This window comes from Salmo salar, chromosome ssa03 (genome assembly GCF_905237065.1).
Source record: "Salmo salar chromosome ssa03, Ssal_v3.1, whole genome shotgun sequence".
NCBI lineage: Eukaryota > Metazoa > Chordata > Actinopteri > Salmoniformes > Salmonidae > Salmo > Salmo salar.
The window spans coordinates 35,964,841-35,990,367 of NC_059444.1; the positions used below are offsets into that span (position 1 = coordinate 35,964,841).

The 25,527-nt window shown below is 42.5% G+C and overlaps 1 protein-coding gene across 1 annotated transcript; it reads left to right on the top strand.

Moving 5' to 3' along the window:
* The first annotated feature begins 12,597 nt into the window (after positions 1–12,597).
* LOC106600402 (peroxiredoxin-1) lies at positions 12,598–23,898 on the top strand. Its single transcript, XM_014191715.2, has 6 exons — positions 12,598–12,635; positions 14,929–15,045; positions 15,260–15,413; positions 21,199–21,321; positions 21,477–21,607; positions 22,253–23,898. Exons 2-6 carry the CDS (start codon positions 14,940–14,942, stop codon positions 22,336–22,338), a joined length of 600 nt encoding a protein of 199 aa, XP_014047190.1. The 5' UTR covers positions 12,598–12,635; positions 14,929–14,939; the 3' UTR covers positions 22,339–23,898.
* Positions 23,899–25,527: the final 1,629 nt, after the last annotated feature.

The window sequence follows — 25,527 nt, forward strand, 5'->3', positions numbered from 1 at the left end:
ATCCATCCAGAGAGAACAGAAAGACAGGTGCAAAGGAGGAACCTGTTGCTCTTGCTCTGTCCAGGGAGCTGAGAGAGCGAGCAGCCCTGCTGTCAGTGCCTTCTGTGAGGGGGGCTCTAAGCACCAACCCCCCCCTGAAGAACCCCTGCTGGCTCCCCTGTTTACAGCCCTGTCAGGGCAGGCCTGGACCTGACAACCAATCACATGGCAGGCCTGGACATGACAGACCCAATCAGGCTCACACTGAGAACCTTCATACCAATTTGGTCGATATGTCTTCTCCAACATAATACTTCTATTCTAACACCCTGTGTCCTATGAATTGTATAATGTCAATGTGTATTGTGAATTGTAAAGGTAATTTAAATGTGAATTGTGTGTGTAATATGTAAAATAGGTCTTAGAATGCTGACAATTTTGCTCTATTATGGTGAATGGTAAAAAAAGCATCATAACCATCTTCATTCACTAGAGGGGCTGTCGTGAGGAAAATGGTAAGCTGATGGCCTCAATTATATAGGTCTGGATGGCATAGTGCGTAATATCCTGTATACATGTACACAGTCAGTTTATAAGGAGCTTTGTACTTTCCATAATATAACATACAGTGCATTCAGAAAGTATTCAGACCCCTTCCCTTTTTCCACATTTTGTTATGTTACAGCCTTATTCTAAAATGTATTAAATCATTTTTCCCTCGTCAATCTACACACAATACCCCATAATGATAAAGCGAAAACTGTTTTTTAGAAAATGTTCGCAAATGTATATATAAAAAAAAACAACCTGAAAAACCTTATTTACATAAGTATTCAGTCCCTTTGCTATGAGACTCGAAATTGAGCTCAGGTGTCTCCTGTTTCCATTGATCATCCTTGAGATGTTTCTACAACTTGATTGTAGTCCACCTGTGGTAAATTCAATTGATTGGACATGATTTGGAAAGGCACACACTTGTCTATACAAGGTCCCACAGTTGACAGTGCATGTCAGAGCAAAAACCAAGCCATGAAGTCGAAGGAATTGTCTGTAGATGTCCGAGACAGGATTGTGTGAAGCACAGATCTGGGGAAGGTTACCAAAACATTTCTGCAGCACTGAAGGTCCCCAAAAAAACAGAGGCCTCCATCATTCTTAAAGGGAAGAAGTTTGGAACCACCAAGACTCTTCCTAGAGCTGGCTGGGCCAACCAGAGCAATCGTTGGAGTAGGGCCTTGGTCAAAGAGGTGACCAAGAACCTGATGGTCACTCTGACAGAGGTCCTCTGTGGAGATGGGAGAACCTTCCAGAAGGACAACCATCTCTGCCACACTCCACCAATCAGGCCTTTATGGTTGAGTTGCCAGACGGAAGCCACTCCTCAGTAAAAGGCACACGACAGCCCGCTTGGAGTTTGCCAAAAGGCACCCAAAGACTCTCAGACCATGAGAAATAAGATTATATTGTCTGATGAAACCAAGATTGAACTCTTTGGCCTGAATGCCAAGCATCACGTCTGGAGGAAACCTGGCACCATTCCTATGGTGAAGCATGGTGGTGGCAGCATCATGCTGTTTTTCAGCGGCAGGGACTGAGAGACTAGTCAGGATCGAGGGAAAGATGAATGGAGCAAAGTACAGAGAGATCCTTAATGAAAACTGCTCCAGAGCACTCAGGACCTCAGACTGGGGCGAAGGTTCACCTTCCAACAGGACAACGACCCTAAGCACACCACCAAGACAATGCAGGAGTGGCTTCGGGACAAGTCTCTGAATGTCCTTGAGTGGCCCAGCCAGATCCCGGACTTGGACCCAATCGAAAATCTCTGGAGAGACCTGAAAATAGCTGTGCAGCGACGTTCCCCATCCAACTTGACAGAGCTTGAGAAGATCTGCAGAGAAGAATGGGAGAAACTTCCCAAATACAGGTGTGTCAAGATTGTAGCGTCATACCCAAGAAGAGTAAAGGGTCTGAATACTTACAGTTGAAGTCGGAAGTTTACATACACCTTAGCCAAATGCATTAAACTCAGTTTTTCACAATTCCTAACATTTAATCCTAGTAAAAATTACCTGTCAGTTAGGATCACCACTTTATTTTAAGAATGTGAAATGTCCGAATAATATTAGAGAGAATGATTTATGTCAGCTTTTATTTCTTCCATCACATTCCCAGTGGGTCAGAAGTTTACATCCACTCAATTAGTATTTGGTAGCATTGCCTTTAAATTGTTTAACTTGGGTCAAACATTTCGGGTAGCCTTCCACAAGCTTCCCACAATAAGTTGGGTGAATTTTGACCCATTCCTCCTGACAGAGCTGGTGTAACTGAGTCAGGTTTTTAGGCCTCCTTGCTCGCACACGCTTTTTCAGTTCTGCCCACACATTTTCTATAGGTTTGAGGTCAGGGCTTAGTGATGGCCACTCCAATACCTTGACTTTGTTGTCCTTAAGCCATTTTGCCACAACTTTGGAAGGATGCTTGGGGTCAATGTCCATTTGGAAGACCCATTTGCGACCAAGCTTTAACTTCCTGACTGATGTCTTGAGATGTTGCTTCAATATATCCACATAATTTTCCTTTCTCATGATGCCATCTATTTTGTGAAGTGCACCAGTCCCTCCTGCAGCAAAGCACCCCCACAACATGATGCTGCCACCCCCGTTCTTCACGGCTTGCAAGCATCCCCCTTTTTCCTCCAAACATAACGATGGTCATTATGGCCAAACAGTTTCTTTTTGTTTCATCAGACCAGAGGACATTTCTCCAAAACGTACGACCTTTGTCCCCATGTGCAGTTGCAAACCGTAGTCTGGCTTTTTTATGGCGGTTTTGGAGCAGTGGCTTCATGCTGGGTGGCCTTTCCGGTTATGTCGATATAGGACTCGTTTTACTGTGGATATAGATACTTTTGTACCTGTTTCCTCCAGCGTCTTCACAAGGTCCTTTGCTGTGGTTCTGGGATTGATTTGCACTTTTCGCACCAAAGTACGTTCATCTCTAGGAGACAGAACGCGTCTCCTTCCTGAGCGGTATGATGACCGTGTGGTCCCATGGTGTTTATACTTGTGTACTATTGTTTGTACAGATGAATGTGGTACCTTCAGGCGTTTGGAATTTGCTCCCAAGGATGAACCAGACTTGCGGATGTCTACAATTTTTTTCTGAGGTCTTGGCTGATTTCTTTTGATTTTCCCATGATGTCAAGCAAAGAGGCACTGAGTTTGAAGGTAGGCCTTGAAATACATCTGCAGGAACACCTCCAATTCACTCAAATGATGTCAATTAGCCTAAAAGAAGCTTCTAAAGCCATGACATCATTTTCTGGAATTTTCCAAGCTGTTTAAAGGCACAGTCAACTTAGTGTAAGTTCTGTGTAAGTTCTGACCCACTGTAATTATGATACAGTGAACTATAAGTGAAATAATCTGTCTGTAAACAATTGTTGGAAAAATTACTTGTGTCATGCACAAAGTAGATGTCCTAACCGACTTGCCAAAACTAGTTTGTTAACAAGACATTTGTGGAGTGGTTGAAAAACTAGTTTTAATGACTCCAACCTAAGTGTATGTAATCTTCCGACTTCAATAGTATGTAAATGTGATATTTCATTCATTTATTTTTATAGAAATATTTGCTAACATTTCTAAGAACCTGTTTTTGCTTTGTCATTATGGAGTATTGTGTGTAGATTGATGAGGGGGGGGAAATGATTTAATCATTTTTAGAATAATGCTGTAACGTAACAAAATGTGGAAAAAGTCAAGGGATCTGAATACTTTCCGAATGCACTGTAGGTCCTTAGAAACAGGAGAAGGAACACATTTGCATTTCCAGTCGGTATATGAAAACAGAGAGGAAGGTCTAGTGCTCTTCAAACAGCAAATTACTATGTAATTAGTTTTTTTGTGATTATTTAGGTATTATTTATGTCCATATTAATGTGGTTTTGAAAGCTGAACATTGGGCTGTAGGCCTCTGTTTGATCTGTGTCCCACCGCACGCTGCCTGCGAGTTTAATAAGGGTTTATTGTGTTGGTCCCCTCTTATCTGGCCCTTCATGTGGTGTCCATGGCAACAACATGCAAAGACATCACCCCAGTTACAGCAGCAGCAGGATGAGGTGGAGGAGCGATGAGGAGAGGCACTGGGCCCTTCAGTGTGCACCCAACAATCTCTGTAGCATCTTTTCATCTGAGGGCAGAAAATGACTAGCCTGGTCCCATTGGCATGACAATGGCCTTAGGAGCTGGCAGCATAAGCATATCTGAGACCAGGCTTCATGACCACTGTGCACTGTAAACCCCAATGTGCTGTCATTACTCAAAACTTTTGAGGAAATCCGATGCACTTCAGATGTCTGAGCACCGTTACTTAAAGTGATTTCGTAGTCATTACTCAAACAGATAGTCACTGTGACCCTGTTTGATTAGTATCATCTTCAACATTTTAAGTGACTTCTCCACTATGCCTCCAATATAATTTCCCAATGTGCCTTGTCTTTTCGAGTGAATTGTAGAGTTACCACACATGACTGTTTTTGTTATTGGCAGAAACATGGTTGTCGAATTCGTTAATTTCCAGTACATTGGCTTTCACCAGGTGTCACAAAATAAGTCGTACTCTTCGGCGAAAATGTCAGACAGGAGAGAGAAGGACCAAGGCGCAGCGGAAGTGTGGACACTCATTCTTTTAATTGGTAAATGAAAAAAAGCATCCACAGGGAAAACAAAACAATGAACGGTACTCACGATTTACAACAGTTTTGCAGGCTATCTCAAACGCAGTGCAAAACCAATTCCCCACAACCCCAAAGACAAACACATACACCTATATAGGACTTCCAATCAAAGGCAACTATACACACCTGCCTTCAATTGGAAGTCCCAATCATCAACCCAACATTTAACAAACACAAACCCCCTGCCACATCCTGACCAAGACTAAGCAAAACGCCCTCTGCTGGTCAGGACGTGACAGTACCCCCCCCCCTCAAGGTGCAGACTCCGGGATGCACCTTAAAAAAGAAAAACACAAGAAAATCCCCAATACCCCAACAAAACCAACAAACAATAACCCTTAAACCATAAGGGAGGGAAGGGAGGGTGGCTGCCGTCACCGACAGCACTGTGCTACACCCTCCCTCCCCAACCCACCTATCCTGGAGGTGGCTCAGGTGCAGGACGTGGACCTCGTTCCCCCTTTGGCGTCGCCCACTTTGGTGGCGCCGCTAGCTGCGCCGGGCAGACGTGCCACTCGGGCTGACCCTGGCAGACGGACCACTCGGGCTGGGCCGGAGGACAGGAGGGCCACTTGGGCTGGGCCGGAGGACAGGAGGGCCCCTCGGGCTGGGCCGGAGGACAGGAGGGCCCCTCGGGCTGATCCTGACTGACGGGCCACTCTGGCAGCTCCTGACAGGCAGGGCACTCTGGCAGCCCCGAACAGGCGGGCCTCTCTGGCTGATCTGGGCAGTCTGGCCACTCTGGAAGCCCCGGGCAGTCTGGCCACTCTGGCAGCCCCGGGCAGTCTGGCCACTCTGGCAGCCCCGGGCAGTCTGGCCACTCTGGCAGCCCCGGGCAGTCTGGCCACTCTGACAGCCCCGGGCAGTCTGGCCACTCTGGCAGCCCCGGGCAGTCTGGCCACTCTGGCAGTTCCGGGCAGTCTGGCCACTCTGGCTGTTCCGGGCAGTCTGGCCACTCTGGCAGTTCCGGGCAGTCTGGCCACTCTGGCAGTTCCGGGCAGTCTGGCCACTCTGGCGGCTTCTGACTAGCGGGCGGCTCTGGCGGCTCCTGACTAGCGGGCAGCTCTGGTGACTGTTGACTGGCGGGCAGCTCTGGTGACTTTTGACTGGCGGGCAGCTCTGGTGACTGTTGACTGGCGGTCAGCTCTGGTGACTGTTGACTGGCGGGCAGCTCTGGTGACTGTTGACTGGCGGGCAGCTCTGGTGACTGTTGACTGACACTCCAGTCTTGCCCCGTCAACCAGCCCTTGTGCCCCCCCCCCTAAAAAAATCTTGGGGGTGCCTCTCGGTCTCCCTTACCCGTCGTGTCTCCCAGTCCTCGCCAGCCTTCTTCCGCTGCTTGGTCCTGGTTTGGTGGGGAATTCTGTCACAAAATAAGTCGTACTCTTCGGCGAAAATGTCAGACAGGAGAGAGAAGGACCAAGGCGCAGCGGAAGTGTGGACATTCATTCTTTTAATTGGTAAATGAAAAAAAGCATCCACAGGGAAAACAAAACAATGAACGGTACTCACGATTTACAACAGTTTTGCAGGCTATCTCAAACGCAGTGCAAAACCAATTCCCCACAACCCCAAAGACAAACACACACACCTATGTAGGACTTCCAATCAAAGGCAACTATACACACCTGCCTTCAATTGGAAGTCCCAATCATCAACCCAACATTTAACAAACACAAACCCCCTGCCACATCCTGACCAAGACTAAGCAAAACGCCCTCTGCTGGTCAGGACGTGACACCAGGTGAATGTTATCATTATAATTACATTCTTTATGACAATACATGACATACAGTATTTCGGAAAGTATTCAGACCCCTTGCCTTTCTCCACATTTTGTTGTGTTACAGCCTTATTCTAAGATGGACTTAATTTTTTTAAATCCTTAGCATTCTACACATAACACCCTATAATGACAAAGCAAAAACTGGTTTTTAGAATATAATTTTTTTTTATTACAAATAAAAAACAGAAATACCTTATTTACATAAGTCTTCAGACCTTTGCTATGAGACTCAACATTGAGCTCAGGTGCATCCTGTTTCCATTGATCATCCTTGAAATTTTTCTACAACTTGGAGTCCACCTGTGGTAAATTCAATTGATTGGACATTATTTGGAAAGGCACACACCTGTCTATACAACTTCCCACAGTTGACAGTGCATGTCAGAGCAAAAACCAAGCCATGAGGTCGAAGGAATTGTCCGTAGAGCTCCAAAACAGGATTGTTTCAAGGCACAGATCTGGGGAAGGGTGCCAAAAACTTTCTGAAGCATTGGCGGTCCCCAAGAACAGTGCCCTCCATCATTCTTAAATGTAAGATGTTTGAAACCACCAAGACTCTTCCTAGAGCTGGCTGCGTGGCCAAACTGAGCAATCGGGGGAGAAGGGTCTTGGTCAGGGAGGTGACCAAGAACCTGATGGTCACTCTGACAGAGCTCTAGAGGTCTTCTATGGAAATGGGAGAACCTTCCAGAAGGACAACCATCTCTGCCGCACTCCACCAATCAGGCTTTTATGGTAGAGTGGCCAGACGGAAACCACTGCTTAGTAAAAGGCACATGACAGCCCGCTTGGAGTTTGCCAAAAGGCACCTAAAGACTCTCAGACCATGAAAAACCAGATTATCTTGTCTGATGAAACCAAGATTGATCTCTTTGGCCTGAATGGCAAGCATCACGTCTGGAGGAAACCTGGCACCATCCATATGGTGATGCATGGTGGTGGCATCATCATGCTGTGGGGATGTTTTTCAGCGGCAGGGACTGGGAGACTAGTCAGAATCGAGGGAAAGATTAACTGAGCTAAGTACAGAGAGATCCTTGATGAAAACCTGCTCCAGAGCGCTCAGAACCTCAGACTGGGGCGAAGGTTCACCTACCAACAGGACAATGACCCTTAGCAAACAGCCAAGACAACGGAGGAGTGACTTCGGGACAAGTCTCTGAATGTCCTTGAGTGGCCCAGCCAGATCCCGGACTTGAAACCGATCGAACATCTCTGGAGAGACCTGAAAATAGCTGTGCAGCGACGCTCCCCATCTAACCTGACAGAGCTTGAGAGGATCTGCAGAGAAGAATGGGAGAAACTTCCCAAATACAGGTGTGTCAAGAGTGTAGCCTCATACCCAAGAAGACTGTAATCACTGCCAAAGGTGCTTCAAGAAAGTACTGAGTAAAGGGTCTGAATACTAATGTAAATGTGATTTTTTTTTCTTTTATACATTTGCAAAAAAAATATTTTAAAGGTTTTTGCTTTGACATTATGGGTTATTGTGTGTAGATTGATCAGGGAAAAAAACAATTTAATCAATTTTAGAATAAGACTGTTACGTAACAAAATGTGGAAAACTTAAGGGTTCTGAATACTTTCCGAATGCAATGTATATTTAAGCAGGGGGTGTGATATATGGCCAATATACCACGGCTAAGGGCTGTTCTTATGTGCGACCCAATGCGGAGTGCCTGGATACAGCCCTTAGCTGTGGTATCTTGGCCATATACCACAAACCCCCGAGGTGCCTTATTACTATATAAACTGGTTACCAATGTAATTAGAGCAGTAAAAATACATGTTTTGTCATACCCGTGGTATACAGTCTGATATACCATGGCTGTCAGCCAATCAGCATTCAGGGCTCGAACCACCCAGTTGATAATATTATATAAACCAGATTCTCCAGAGCAAATAGAGTTATATTCTAGTTATCACTGGAATTCTCAGAGTAAATATTGCAGGCATTCTCAGATTAAGTATGCTAAGGTGGTCAATGGTCTTACATTTAATGCTTTGTTAGTGTGATCCACAAGAGTAGCAGTAGTAGTAGTAGTAGTAGTAGTAGTAGTAGTAATAGTAGTAGTAGGTCAATAGACTAAACAATCAGAGATGGGGAAAGGAGTGGATAAAGTGGATATCGTAAAATGTAATTTCAACAATGGGTAATAAAGTTGGGTAATAGTTGGAAATCCTCTGCTGTAAAATGTAGATTATATGGTGTCTGTGTTACATGATGGGAGCTTCATGATTGTGTGACCCCAGCATGGCTGTTGACTTGGATTAGAAGAGGGGGGCTCATAGGAGGGGGCTGCTGTGGGCTTTTGCTGCTTTACCTGAAAGTCACTGAGAAACATCTCTTTAAAGATGACAAAATTAAGTGTTTTGATTGTAGGGTTATAAGAATGTCGATATTTTATGCAATAACTGTCACAAATGTTATCTAGGCTTACATCTATAGTTTTGCATGTTGAGAAGAGAATGATTAGATGATAAGAGAAGACAAGGGTGGGGGACATGACTACTGTCTTTTCCTTACTCATCTTTACGCATATGAGTTTTCCACCACAAGTTATTTGAGATGGAATGAGGATGAAATATGCATAGTCATGGTGCTGTGAGGCAGTCAAATGTGGTCAATGCTATCCTGGATCTTTGGGACGTCCCTACCCTAAACCATAATCTTAACCCTTACCTTATTAACCATTTTAAATGTTAACTTCAGCGGTATGGACGGATAGGATTCCGGATAGCACAGACTATAGTCAAAGAACTCATGTCGATTAAATTAATGGGCTGTGGCAAGCTAAATCAATGGCTACAGAGGGTCTTATCTTTAAAAGGAAGAATCCTAATAACCAAGGCTGAAGGTATCTCTAGGCTAACATATGGTGCTCTATCTTTATATCTTGATGGTAAAAGGAGATAGACGAGACGCTTTTCAACTTTCTGTGGAGAAACATTAGGAAAACTGATGTAATGAACACTTATGAGTATGGTAGGCTGAATTTTCTGGACTTTGCGGCCTTAAATAATACTTTTAAGATCAATTGGATAAAACAATTCCTAAGAAGACCCCATTTCCATGTGAAATCTTATTCCTCATCATGTCTTCTCTACTTTTGGTGGCCTTAACTTCATGTTGGTTTGCAATTATAATATTGACAAAGTTCCAGTGAAACTCTCTGATTTTCATTGGCAGGTTTTCTTGTAATGGAATTTAATTTATAAGCATAATTTTTCTCCACACAGATATTATATATGGAATAATCGGGATATATTGTATAAAAATACAACTTGTACAGTTGAAGTCGAAAGTTTACATACACTTAGGTTGGAACCATTAAAACTCGTTTTTCAACCACTCCACAAATTTCTTGTTAACAAACTATAGTTTTGATAAGTCGGTTAGGACATCTACTTTGTGCATGACACAAGTAATTGTTCCAACAATTGTTTACAGACAGATTATTTCCCTTATAGTTCACTGTATCACAATTCCAGTGGGTCAGAAGTTTACATACACTAAGTTGACTGTGCCTTTAAACAGCTTGGAAAATTCCAGAAAATGATGTCATGGCTTTAGAAGCTTCTGATAGGCTAATTGACATCATTTAAGTCAATTGGAGGTGTACCTGTGGATGTATTTCAAGGCCTACCTTCAAACTCAGTGCCTCTTCGCTTGACATCATGGGAAAATCAAAAGAAATCAGCCAAGACCTCAGAAAAAAATTGTAGACCTCCACAAGTCTGGTTCATCCTTGGGAGCATTTTCCAAACGCCTGAAGGTACCACATTCATCTGTACAAACAATAGTACGCAAGTATAAACACCATGGGACGACGCAGCCGTCATACCGCTCAGGAAGGAGATGCGTTCTGTCTCCTAGAGATGAACGTACTTTGGTGCAAAAAAATGCAAATCAATCCCAGAACTACCGCAAAGGACCTTGTGAAGATGCTGGAGGAAACGGGTACAAAAGTATCTACTGTATATCCACAGTAAAACGAGTCCTATATCGACATAACCTGAAAGGCCGCTCAGCAAGGAAGAAGCCACTGCTCCAAAACCGCCATAAAAAAAGCCAGACTACGGTTTGCAACTGCACATGGGGACAAAGATCGTACTTTTTGGAGAAATGTCCTCTGGTCTGATGAAACAAAAATAAAACTGTTTGGCCATAATGACCATCGTTATGTTTGGAGGAAAAAGGGGGATGCTTGCAAGCCGAAGAACACCATCCCAACCGTGAAGCTTGGGGGTGGCAGCATCATGTTGTGGGGGTGCTTTGCTGCAGGAGGGACTGGTGTACTTCACAAAATAGATGGCATCATGAGGCAGGATAATTATGTGGATATATTAACGCAACATCTCAAGACATCAGTCAGGAAGTTAAAGCTTGGTCGCAAATGACCCCCAAGCATACTTCCAAAGTTGTGGCAAAATGGCTTAAGGACATCAAAGTCAAGGTATTGTAGTGGCCATCACAAAGCCCTGACCTCAATCCTATAGAAAAGTTGTGGGCAGAACTGAAAAAGCTTGTGCGAGCAAGGAGGCCTACAAACCTGACTCAGTTACACCAGCTCTGTCAGGAGGAAAGGGCCAAAATTCACCCAATTTATTGTGGGAAGCTTGTGGAAGGCTACCCAAAACATTTGACCCAAATTAAACAATTTAAAGGCAATGCTACCAAATATTAATTGAGTGTATGTAAACTTCTGACCCACTGGGAATGTGATGAAAGAAACAAAAGCTGAAATAAATCATTCGCTCTACTATTATTCTAACATTTCACATTCTTAAAATAAAGTGGTGATCCTAACTGACCTAAAACAGGGATTTTTTACTAGGATTAAATGTCAGGAATTGTGAAATACTGAATTTAAATCTATTTGGCTAAGGTGTATGTAAACATCTGACTTCAACTGTAAATGCAGAGTTTTTTTTACTTAGTTATAAGGAATTCTTATCACTTTACAAGTCCCTGTAACACCTAAAGAGTTTGCAATAGTTTTAGATGCCATTCCCTCAGGAACGTGTCAAGACCTGACCCTCAGAGGCTACCTTCCATTAGTCTTCCCTGTGGCTCAGTTGGAAGAGCATGGTGTTTGCAATGCCAGCATGGTGTGCAACGCCAGGGTTGTGGGTTCGATTCCCACGGGGGGCCAGTACAAAACAAATGCATGAAATGTATGCATTCACTACTGTAAGTTGCTCTGGATAAGAGCATCTGCTAAATGTAAAAAATGTAAATGTTGACTCAACAGTAGGAAAGATTTGTTTCTCTTTTGGTCCATTCAACAACAGAGCGATACGAACCTTGTTTCAGCAAAATGTTGTATCTATACCTTATGCAATGCCTTATTGGAACGGTTTTATTGATAATATTTGTTGGGAAAATGTTTGGATGTTGCCACACACATACCTACTTGTTCACAAAATTAAGTAAGTTTCCTTTAAAATTATTCATAAATATTATCTTGCCAACCACTATATGAAGAAGTTTAAGAAAAACAAAAACTCAAATTGTACCTTTTGTAATGACCACCCAGAAACGGTGTTACATCTTTTTTGGCATTGTATTCATGTAAGGAAACTGTGGCAAGACATCAGTAGATTTAATTTAACACATTTATGAAGATTTTACACTATTGTGGAGAGATGTACTGCTTGGATATTTTACCTACAATAGAAATAAATTGAAACAATTTCATGTAATTCATTTCATTATACTTTTGGCCAAATTTCATATTCACAAATGCAAATTTACAAACAAAACACCACATTTTCTTACCTTACAAAAATAAATCTAACTATATTTTAAGACCATTAAATACTCTGCTAACAAAAAAGCTGTTAGAATTATAAGTGTATGTATGTCCCTTAAGGTCCTTGTGTAATGTGATATTGTAACCCCTAGCCCAATTGTCCTTTGTATATTATTTATATATACTTGTGTTCCCCCATGTACTTTCAGTATTGATTTGTTGTTAATGAAAATAATAATAAATAAAGAATGGGCTGTGGCCACTGGCAGTGTTCTAACATCGCGAGAATTGAGCTGCTGTATATAGTTCCATGCGATTAATCTCATTCTTCGCACTCCTCATCTCAAGCGGCTGCTGTAGGACCAAGGCAGAGGTATGTGTTTTGTAGGGCTACGCTTTCAATCTATCATGAAATATATAGGCTAAAGGATGTTTTCGGTTATTCCAAAAAAAGAAAGTGAAAACTTAACCATACTATGACTAATAGTTTTTTACTTTTATTACTTTATCATTTCATTTGTGTGCAATCTTACCGGCGTTAAACTTGTAGCCTACATTTCCATTGACGATAGAATAAATGCGTTTGTTTAGCTTTACAATAGTTTTTGGGGGGGGGATGATGTCCAAGTGGCCTACATCATTTATTTGTTCAATGGAATATTGCAATAAAAAAATCAGGTGAGGGGAAAAAAATCAATGTCGAGGAAAAAAACGAATGCAGGTTTACGAAATAGCACTGACTGCGTGTGCAATATAGTAAAAGGTTTTGCCACTTGCCAGGCAAGAACAGCCTGTTGAACTATGTGATTAATGCTTAAAATAAAGCCATAAATGGCCATTTAGGAAACACCTGTGGATTAGGTGTTGCTCATGAAAGAAGTGAAATCTTCCATAGAATCAATTTCCTATTCCTGCCTGCCTGGATTGTTTTCAGTTCTTTTCACGTTATAGCTTCAATGCTGAAAATATATAGAAAGAGGATGGAGAGAGCATCCCAGTTCATCTTTCATGTCCAGTTATCTTAGTGTTTTTTTGTGTACTACCATGAGTGGTTATTGCTGTATACTGTACATTGACAGCATACATAAAACAGTAAAGGACTACACTGTGTGCACAATTATTAGGCAAATTCTATTCCTCGGGATTAATTTTATTGTTGAACAAACACAATGCTCTCAGTCAATCCAAAATGTTATTGAACCTCAAACCTGAATGTTTAACAAAGGAAAAGTGAGTTTTGTCTTTCTCAGGGAAATATATAAGTGTGCACAATTATTAGGCAACTATTAGTGTGCAGAATTATTAGGCAATTAAATTACAAAAATAATTTCTCTCAACTCACTTATCTAAATTTTTTTGAGTAAGTGTAACAGATAAGTAACACAAAATGACAATTATAACATTTTTGACCAATATAGCCACCCTTATTTTCAATAACTGCCATGAGCCTTCCATCCATGGAGTCTGCCAGTTTCTTGATCTGTTCACGATAAATTTTCGCTGAAGCAGCAACCACAGCCTCCCAAAATTCTGTTCAAAAAGGTGTATTGTCTTCCATCACTGTAAATCTCACGTTTGAGAAGGGCCCACAAGTTCTCAATAGGATTTGTCAGGAGAGGAAGGGGGCCAGGTCATTATTCAGGCATCTTTGAGGTCCTTGCTGGCTAGCCAAGCAGTGGAGTACTTGGATGCATGTGCTGGAGCATTGTCCTGCATAAAGATCATGGCCTTCTAGAATGCTGAGGACTTCTTCCTGTACCACTGTTTGACGAAAGAATCTTCCAGAAACTGGCAGTAGGTTTGGGAATTGAGTTTCAGTCCATCTTCAACCTGAAAAGGTCCAACTACCTCATCCTCAATGATAGCAGCCCATACCAGTACCCCTCCTTCACCTTGCTGGCACCTGACTCAAAGTGGTGCCCTGTATCCATTACTGATCCAGCCACGGCCCATCCATTTGGTCTATCAAGAGTCACTTTCATTTCATCTGTCCATAAAACCTTTGAAAAACCTGTCTTCAGGTATTTCTTTGCCCAATCTTGACGCTTCAACTTGTGAATCTTATTCGGTGGTGGTCTTGTTTCAGTCTTCTTGACCTTGGGGATGTCTCTGAGCACTTGACACCTTGTACTTCTGAACACTCCAGGTAGGTTGCAGTTCTGGAATACGGTGGCACTGGAGGATAATGGGTTCCTGGTAGTTTGACGTTTAATTCTTCTCAAGTCTTTTGCAGTTAATTTGCAGCTTTTCTTCCCCATGCGTTTTTTGCGCCCCAGTTGACTATTCGCAACAAAACGTTTGAATGTCCGGTGGGCACACCTCAATAGTTTAGCTATTTAAAGAGTGTCGCATCCGTCTGAAAGGCATTTTACATTTTTGGTTTTTAAGTGTCAGTTAAATTTCTTTTTTGGCCCATTTTACCTGAGGTAATGAGGCTGCCTAATAATTATGCACACCTTGATATAAGGTGTTATTCACTTTTGCCACACCCTCCCTCATTACACAAATAGATATCACCTGAAAATGATTAAATCCAATAAGCATTCAAGTTTATATGGTTTGGAGTAAGAAAATGTGAATAGAAACAATGATGAGATCATAATACTCACTTGCCTAATAATTGTGCACGCAGTGTATTTGTTCAATTTATCTTCCTCCCCCTCCAGTGAAACTGAAGATGGCTGCAGGTAAAGCGCGCATCGGGCATCTGGCCCCTGACTTCAAGGCCACAGCAGTCATGCCAGATGGACAGTTTAAAGACCTCAGCATTTCCAACTACAGAGGTAGACCTACTACTACGCTTCATAGTATTCTGCACTGTCCTTTGTTTTGTATCTGTGTGGTAGGATTTGTGACTGGTTTAGGATTTTAAAGTTTGATAATACAGTAATGACCTATAAGCCTGTTGGATAAGATTTTAGTTGCATTGAATGTGCTTCCAGGCTCCGCAACTTGACAGGTTTGTCTAATGGTGTGTCTTGTGCTGCTTGCCTGCAGGGAAGTATGTGGTGTTCTTCTTCTACCCACTGGACTTCACCTTTGTGTGCCCTACTGAGATCATCGCCTTCAGTGACGCTGCCGAGGAGTTCAGGAAGATCGGCTGCGAGGTCATTGGTGCCTCTGTTGACTCCCACTTCTGCCATCTTGCCTGGTACGAGTCTTTTGCACAATTATTTTGCCTTATGAAGATTTCATCCTAGGTGACGCAGGATAAGTTACAGTGCAGCTTGTGCAGTGATCTTTTTATATAATTTATTGTATATACACTGCTCAAAAAAATAAAGGGAACACTTAAACAACACACTGTATCTCCAAGTCAATCACACTTCTGTGAAATCAAACTGTCCACTTAGGAAGCAACACTGATTGACAATAAATTTCACATGCTGTTGTGCAAATGGAATAGACAACAAGTGGAAATTATAGGCAATTAGCAAGACACCCCCAATAAAGGAGTGGTTCTGCAGGTGGGGACCACAGACCACTTCTCAGTTCCTATGCTTCCTGGCTGATGTTTTGGTCACTTTTTTGAATGCTGGCGGTGCTTTCACTCTAGTGGTAGCATGAGACGGAGTCTACAACCCACACAAGTGGCTCAGGTAGTGCAGCTCATCCAGGATGGCACATCAATGCGAGCTGTGGCAAGAAGGTTTGCTGTGTCTGTCAGCGTAGTGTCCAGAGCATGGAGGCACTACCAGGAGACAGGCCAGTACATCAGGAGACGTGGAGGCGGCCGTAGGAGGGCAACAACCCAGCAGCAGGACCGCTACCTCCGCCTTTGTGCAAGGAGGAGCAGGAGAAGCACTGCCAGAGCCCTGCAAAATGACCTCCAGCAGGCCACAAATGTGCATGTGTCTGCTCAAACGGTCAGAAACAGACTCCATGAGGGTGGTATGAGGGCCCGACGTCCACAGGTGGGGGTTGTGCTTACAGATCAACACCGTGCAGGACGTTTGGCATTTGCCAGAGAACACCAAGATTGGCAAATTCGCCACTGGCGCCCTGTGCTCTTCACAGATGAAAGCAGGTTCACACTGAGCACGTGACAGACGTGACAGAGTCTGGAGACGCCGTGGAGAACGTTCTGCTGCCTGCAACATCCTCCAGCATGACCGGTTTGGCGGTGGGTCAGTCATGGTGTGGGGTGGCATTTCTTTGGGGGGCCACACAGCCCTCCATGTGCTCGCCAGAGGTAGCCTGACTGCCATTAGGTACCGAGATGAGATCCTCAGACCCCTTGTGAGACCATATGCTGGTGCGGTTGGCCCTGGGTTCCTCCTAATGCAAGACAATGCTAGACCTCATGTGGCTGGAGTGTGTCAGCAGTTCCTGCAAGAGGAAGGCATTGATGCTATGGACTGGCCCGCCCGTTCCCCAGACCTGAATCCAATTGAGCACATCTGGGACATCATGTCTCGCTCCATCCACCAACGCCACATTGCACCACAGACTGTCCAGGAGTTGGCGGATGCTTTAGTCCAGGTCTGGGAGGAGATCCCTCAGGAGACCATCCGCCACCTCATCAGGAGCATGCCCAGGCGTTGTAGGGAGGTCATACAGGCACGTGGAGGCCACACACACTACTGAGCCTCATTTTGGCTTGTTTTAAGGACATTACATCAAAGTTGGATCAGCCTGTAGTGTGGTTTTCCACTTTCATTTTGAGTGTGACTCCAAATCCAGACCTCCATGGGTAGATACATTGGATTTCCATTGATTATTTTTGTGTGATTTTGTTGTCAGCACATTCAACTATGTAAAGAAAAAAGTATTTAATAAGATTATTTCTTTTATTCAGATCTAGGATGTGTTGTTTAAGTGTTCCCTTTATTTTTTGGAGCAATATATTTTTATTATAGTTTTACAAAATGTACATCATTGTAAGTACAAAGATTTTACCATATCCCAACCAGCCTTCCTTCCTTCCTCCACATAACACATTCACCCAACCCCCACCCCCCGTCATCGTTGAGCCATTGAGAAATAAGGGGGGGGGGGGTTGAGCAGACTTCCACTGGAAAATAATTCTACGTCGAGCTAATAAGGGTGTAAAAGCAACAACATCGGCATGTTTGGGGTCCAAGGAGAAGGCGTATTCTGGAATACCAAAAACAGCTATCAAGGGACATGGCTGCAGGTTAATTTCAAGCACCTCAGATCATTTTTTAAAGAGAATCCCAGTAATCTTTGTAGTTTAGAGCATTGACTGAACAGAGACATGACATTATCACACTCATCATTTACATTTGGATATATTTCAGACAATCTGGATTTGGAAAAATGCACTCTTTGAAAAACCTTAAATTGTATGTGACCAAGATGAGCACAAAATGTAGTGGAGCGTACTCTATCAATCGCCTCCTACCACTCCTGTGTAAATTCAACACCCATTTCCCGTTCCCAAGCAGATGTCGTTTTGTTGGTGGAGTGGGAATAAGTGACTCTTATCAATAGGACCCATAGTAGATGCAGAGGAGAATTTAAAATGCACTCGAAACTGGTACCAAATCTTAAGTGTGGAAGGCACTACAGGATTGCCAGTATAGCAAGAGGTGGATGCTGGGAGAGAAGAGCGGAGTAAAGCAGGAAGAGAAGCAGAAATACAAGAATGTGCCTCTAGGTAGCACCATAGGGTATCTGGAGCATGTAACCAGAATGGCAATTACTGAAAGTTGGCTGCCCAGTAATAGTATACAAAGTTGGCTGCCCAGTAATAGTATACAAAGTTGGCTGGTGTATAACCTCCACTAAACTTGCATCTCTGAAGTAAAGATCTACTGACTCTGGCTACCTTTCCTCCCCAGATAAATGTGGCTGATTGATTGACTTAAAAAAAAAAAAAAAAACTTTGGTAAAAACAATGGGAGATAGATTGAAATGGATAGTTATTTGGGTAAACTGTTTATTTTTACAGCATTAATCCTTCCTATAAGTGATAGTAGTAAGCTACCCCATCTCTGAAAATCTGATTTCATTTGCGTAAGGAGGGGAGCAAAGTTTGCAGAAAAAAGAGCATGTAATGAACAAGTTACGTTCACTTCAAGGTATTTGAAACCAGAGCGGCTAAGCTGAAAAGGCAAGTCTTGTCTGCTGGAACTGTAGCGCTGCTGGACTGAGTGGGAAGTACTCACTTCTCTGGAGTTTCCGTTTCAGCTTGTAACCGGAGAAGGAGCCAAAGTTCTCCAGAATAGAAAGGATAGAAGGTAAACAGGTTACAGGGTTATTTACATAGAGTAACAAATCATCTGCATATAATGATAACCTATGTTCAACTCCTTCCTGTGTTACACCTTGGAAAGAGGAGAATGCCCGTAAAGCTACTGAAAGAGGCTCAATGGCGAATGGCAAATAATAAAGGGGACATTGGGCAGCCTGTCCCACGTTCCAGGGCAAAATAGTCAGAACGGTTGACATTGGTACAGACACTGGCCTGGGGAGATGTATACAAGAGACGGATCCATGAGCTAAATTTGTCCCCAAGTCAAAAACAATGTAAGAACAGCAAATAGGTACTCCCATTCAATTATGTCGAATGCCTTCTCTGCATCTAGGGAGATTACCACCTCAGGGGAGTTGGAGAATTGTTTAGAATAAATAATGTTAAACCGCATCTGAATATATAACAAAATCTGTCCTTTAATAAAGCCGGTTTGTTACTGTGATACGAGTCCAGGTAAGACTACTTCCAGACACCTTGCTATCACCTTCGCCAGCACCTTTACATCCACATTAAGGAGACTTAGGGCCCTAAATGAAGAACAGGAAGTGAGGTCTTTCCCCTTCTTAAGGTGAAGCGCTATTGAAGCCTGTGTTAGGGTAGGTGGCAGCGAGCCACGTTCAAGTGATTAATTATACATAGGTAAAAGTAAAAGGGGCTAACTTGTTATGGAATTTCTTAAAGAACTCAGTTGGAAACCCATCGGGCCCTGGAGGTTTGCTGCTCTGCATTGACTTGATAGACTGAATAACTTTTTCAAGGCTGAGAGGAGATCATCTACAGTTTCAGCCTCAACTGTGGGAGTCTCCAGTTCACCCAAAAATGTTGTCATATTGGCAGTATCTGATGGAAATTCAGACGTATACAGGGAGGAATAGAAAGATGTGAAGGTGTCATTGATCCCCGTGGGGTCAGAAATCAAGCTATGAGAGGAATCTTTCATTTGGGGAATCAGACGGGTAGCAGCGCTGCATTTTAATTGGTGTGAGAGCAGACGACTTGCCCTGTCGCCATGTTCATAGTAGGTACCACGTGAATGCAATAGTAACCATTCTGCCTCTGTAGTGGACAAGAGATTGAATTCAGATTGTAAGTTCAAGCGTTGCTTATATAGCTCTGGAGATGGCGTCAAGGCATATTGGTGGTCAAGGATGGCTTTCGTGAGTTCTTCTAGTTTAACTTTCCGAGTTTTGTTTAAATGAGAAAAATAAGAAAGGCCTGAAGTGATTCCCATAAGAGAGAATGAGAGGTTGAGCTTGTCTGATTTTTTAATTTTTAATTTTTTTTTTATTATCAATAGAAGTGGAGATAACGTTACAGAAGTCTGCATCAGACAGGAGAAGATAATTGAATCTCCAGAGAGGAGTACGTGTTTGTCCTGATAGTCCTATGTCGAAAGGCTAAAGGTCCATGGTCAGAAATTACAATGGGTAAATATTCAGAAGAGGTGACATTTGGAAGTAACTTATAAAGAAATAGTCAATACAAGAAAAAGAATGGTGTACATGTGGGGGAAAAAAGAACACTGCCTGGGGATTCTGAAATCTCCAGGAATCTGTACACCCATTCTGAATCATAAAATCTGAGAAGGACTTTGACATAGCAGAAGGAGACATAGTTCTGGGGTTGGAGTGGTCTAAAGCCGGGCTAATAAAACAATTCAGATCCACGGCAAATATCAAAAGATGGGTGTTCAGAGAAGGGATTTTCCCCAGCAACCTATTTGGCAAATTCAACATCATCGAAATTGGGAGCATATACATTGACCAATACTACAGGTGTGTGCCAGTTATGAGTAAAAATCTCTCGTTACTGTCTGAAATAACATTAGTAGTAGAGAAATGTATTATTTTACTAACCAAAATTGCAACCCCTCTGGCTTTGGAGTTAAAGTCTGAATGGGAAAACCTGACTGAACCTGGAGTTTTGTAGCCATTGATTGATCTTTAATGCGTAAATCTGCTTTTAGCTTTTCAAATGGGAGATCCTAGACCTCTTGACAGGATTATTCATTGTTTTAGTATTCCAAGATAAAAACTTTATAGGATTAGGCTTACCTATTACAATTATTAGCTTTGATAGCCATCTAAAATATTAAAAGGAAAAAGGTGTGAAAACAGACCAAGCATTTGCAAAGACAGAGAACTGATGAAAAAAGCAAGGAAAAATAAATACATTTGAACAAAAAAGGTCACCCCTCCTCCTCTCCCACCCAAAGTCTCCTTCCCCAGCAAATGGAGACAGCAGGTTGACGTTAGTGCAGCTTCGGTGCATATAAACCAAGAACCTTTCTATCCTAACGCGGAGAGGCTCCATGGCACGAGTAGTGAAATCCATTTGAAAAGGCATTCACAAAACAGTAAAGTAGGTCAACAAATACCACACGTTTGCAAGGTCCAAAGATGCTGAAAGAAATAAATCAGATTTCTCCACTCCTATTTCTGATACTAAATTATAATTTGGTGTATCATTTTACTGCAATACTATTATATTAGGCTACATGTGAGTGTTATAGGCCTACAGTCAGTGTACATATTTCAGTTACTAGAGTAGGCTAAAACTTCAGTGTCCAAATTATTATAATTTTTTTCAGAGGACTTGCACACAGAAACCTGTTTACTACTATCCGTGTCCGTCTGTATACCACAGCTGGCAGGGACGCTTGGTCTCAGAAAACACAAAAAAATACTAAATTCAGTCTCGTTGTGTGTTCTTACAGGACCAACACACCTCGTAAGCAGGGCGGTCTGGGTCCAATGAAGATCCCTCTGGTAGCCGACACACTGCGTTCCATCTCCACGGACTACGGGGTGCTGAAGGAGGACGAGGGCATCGCCTACAGGTGGGTTCACAACAGACAAGTTCAAGGGTCAAAGTTCAGTGTTTCTTTGACCGACTGTGTCAAAACCTGGGTAATATGCCCAACATAAGACTACGTGCCCAACAAGACTAACACATACCTAAATGACTCAGTCTATACCCTATTTGTTTTTTCAGGGGCCTATTCATTATTGACGCCAAGGGCCTCTTGAGGCAGATCACCATCAACGACCTTCCAGTGGGACGCTCCATCGACGAGACCTTGCGTCTGGTGCAGGCCTTTCAGTTCACTGACAAACACGGAGAAGGTACATAACTAACCCTGCTTTCTTTTTGTTTTCTAAAAGACGATGCCTCCTTATCCTACACAGAACCAGGCTAACCTTTTGCAGTGCCATATTTTACCATGTACCATCAGAAGACGCATACATACACTATGTCAGGGGTCATCAACTAGATTCAGCCGCGGGCCAATTTATTTTCTTGAGCAGATGGTCGGGGGACTGGGACATAATTATAAATCACTTGTACGAAAGAAGCCCAAACAGATACTGTATTTGACAAAAACATAATTTCAAACCTTGATTACATTGGTACACAATCACATCTCTCTATGAGTGGAAATACTTAGTAATTGATTTCCTAAATTAAAATCATTTGAGGTGAATTCCTATTGATTTTAGTCTTACATGTCCAAAAAGATTTTTGGGGCTCAAAACTTTGGGGGGGGGCCAAGGGTCGCCAGTTGACGATACCTGCACTATGTGAACAGCATTTAGAGCACTATTAGCACTCTCTCTTTTAAGGTAACATTCCATGTTTGTAACAGCTGAGAATGTTAGGCTGATAGTAGATGTCAGAATGTTTAAAAATGTCAAGCTCAGGTTCAAAGTGTTTTGTTAATCATACTGCACTGTCCTGACACACACACTTATTCTCTGGTGTTTCCTCAGTCTGTCCCGCTGGCTGGAAACCAGGAAGTGACACCATCAAGCCCGACATCCAGAAGAGCAAAGACTTCTTCTCCAAGCAGCACTAAGATGATGAGTGTCTGCAGCCTGCTGTAGGACAACAACAATTACAGTACATTTCAATAGAACAATAGGCTACTGCTCTTCACTATCTATGTGCCTGGGAACTGTAGAACAATCTCATCAGCATTCCATTATCTGTCATGTGTTTAGATAGAAATTATGACCAAAGAATCAAGATTAGATTGTGTTGGAGATGTTTTAGTGTCATTAACCAGGTTCCGTTAACCGTTTTATGCGAGTAAAGTACGTCGGATGAACAATGTCATGACAGATCTGATGGAAACAGTGAATTTGTCGGTAAACTTTCCAAATGACGACAAAACAAAATACGCTAGACAAGGTGATCGTTTTGTCTGTAAAATGTATTATGAGAGAAATGGCAGTGGAAAGGCTTTTATGCGCCAATATTGATATAATATATATTTAATTATTGTCACCATCCTATCAAAGTAAACTTGGGAGTCATGTGATGACGTGTGGTCCTCCCACTACGACTCGGGAAAGCATGCAGTTTATTAGGCTACAGATGAAATAAGTTATGATGAACTTCACCTGGTGGTGAATGTGCCAGTTGATGAGCTTGATGCTCCTTTCCAATAAATATCGAAGGTCTTATTCTGGTGACATGATTGTTTGGCTGCCATTTGAAAAATAAAAATTATCTCGCTCTTTTGTCCATAATAACCTCATGTGAAGGCTATACCCGCGCTGTATCTGCAAGCTGTTGGCTAGAGCGCACGTGCCATTACCACAGTGGGCACATTTGCTATATAAGGCAACATTCTTTGTTACAAAACCATCAGTAGAGTTGGAAATGCGATGGAAACACATTTAATTTATTTTTTATTTGGTACATGGGAATTTAACCACTAAAATATATTTTATGTGCACTACGTCATCATGCAGATTTTTATCCGCTACAAGTCAATTTGATGGAAACACATCTCTGGTGAGAAAAGGTGCAGATTTTAGAATATTCACATGAAAATCTGTCGCCAGTTAGATGGAAGCCTAGCTAATGATGTCGCCCTTTTGTTTTCTGTTGTATCATTTTGGTAACATAGTTTTTGTCTTTAGGCCAGTCTGTGAAATGAGGAAAAGCAGCTTTACTGGGAAAAAAGTGAGGAGAAAACATAGGTTTTTTACAGTGAAAAACAAACTACTCAAATTTCCTTTCATCTTCTAAATAAAAACGTTTACAAAGCAAACAGTTTTTTTTCCCTTGACAGATTCAGAAAAACAAACTTAACATGTTAATTACTTTTTGTATGACTTACGATGAAATTGAAATCTGGGTTAATTTAACAATTTAGTTTGCAATTCTGTTTTGTTTTTTGGTGAATTTAGCTACAATGTAGCTAGATATGATACACTACATGACCAAAAGTATGTAGACACCTGCTAGTCGAACATCTCATTCCAAAATCATGGGCATTAATATGTAGTTGGTCCTCCCTTTGCTGCTCTAACAGCCTCCACTCTTCTGGGAAGGCTTTTAACTAGATGTTGGAATATTGCTGCGGGGACTTGCTTCCATTCAGCCACGAGCATTAGTGAAGTCGGGCACTGATGTTGGGCGATTAGGCCTGGCTCACAGTCGGCGTTCCAATTCATCCCAAAGGTGTTTGATGGGGTTGAGGTCAGGTCTCTGTGCAGGCCAGTCAAGTTCTTACATTTTACATTTAAGTCATTTAGCAGACGCTCTTATCCAGAGCGACTTACAAATTGGTGGATTCACCTTATGATATCCAGTGGAACAACCACTTTACAATAGTGCATCTAAATCTTTAGGGGGGGGTTAGAAGGATTACTTTATCCTATCCTAGGTATTCCTTAAAGAGGTGGGGTTTCAGGTGTCTCCAATCTCAACAAACCATTTCTGTATGGACCTCGCTTTGTGCACGAGGGCATTGTCATGCTGAAACAGGAAAGGGCCTTCCCCAAACTGTTGCCACAGTTGGAAGCACAGAACCTTCTAGAATGCCATTGTATGCTGTAGCGTTAAAGATTTCCCTTCACTAAGGGGCCTAGCCCGAACCATGACTATCAGTCCAAGACCATTATTCCTCCTCCAAACTTTACAGCTGGCACTATGCATTCGGGCAGGTAGCGTTCTTCTGGCATCCACCAAACCCAGTTTTGTTCGTTGGACTGCCAGATGGTGAAGCGTGATTCATCACTCCAGAGAATTTGTTCCAGACTCCAATGGCGGCGAGCTTTACACCACTCTAGCCGACGCTTGGCATTGCGCATGGTGAGCTTATGCTTGTGTGCGGCGGCTCTGCCATGGAAACCCATTTCATGACGCTCATGACGAACTTCTGCTGACATTGCTTCCAGAGGCAGTTTGGAACTCGGTAGTGAGTGTTGCAACCAAAGACAGACAATTTTTACACGCTTCAGCACTCATCGGTCCCGTTCTGTGAGCTTGTTTGGACTACCACTTCGCGGCTGAGCCGTTGCTGCTCCTAGACATTTACACTTCACAATAACAACACTTACAGTTGACCAGGGCAGCTCTAGCAGGGCAGACATTTGATACACTGACTTGTTGGAAAGGTGGCATCCTATGACGGTGCCATGTTGAAAGTCACTGAGCTCTTCAGTAAGGCCATTCTACTGCCAATGTTTGTCTATGGAGACACATTTTTATTTTTATACACGCAGCGATGGGTGTGGCTGAAATAGACAAATCCACTAATTTGAAGAGGTGTCCACATACTTTTGTATATACAGTATATGTAGCTAGGACTTAAAAAACTGGATCATTGAGTGAGGCTGGCCTATCAATCCAAAACAGGTTGAACAATAGAGTAACATCATTTTAGGCTCTCTTAATCCCGCCTAAATTAAATGAATGTGCCAAAACTTTGCAACTGCAAAAAAAGGCAGCAAAGGACAAGGTAACATAAGCAAAAATTGCATGCAAAGATGGAAGCATTTCATCGCAATCACGCGATCATTGAAAACATGTTTCACAAAACAAATTGGGGGGCATTCATATATATATTTTTTGCATTCATTTACAATTAATTTGTTCTTGCCTTTCAATATTATTTATTTTGCTCTCAACTGGTTAATGTTTTGCTTTCAATATCATCATTTTTTGTGTAATACTAAGAATGTTGTTCTCGAATTCAAAAGGTTTGCTTGAAATTAAAGGCACAAAAGTAATTCCAAAGAACCCTCTCGCT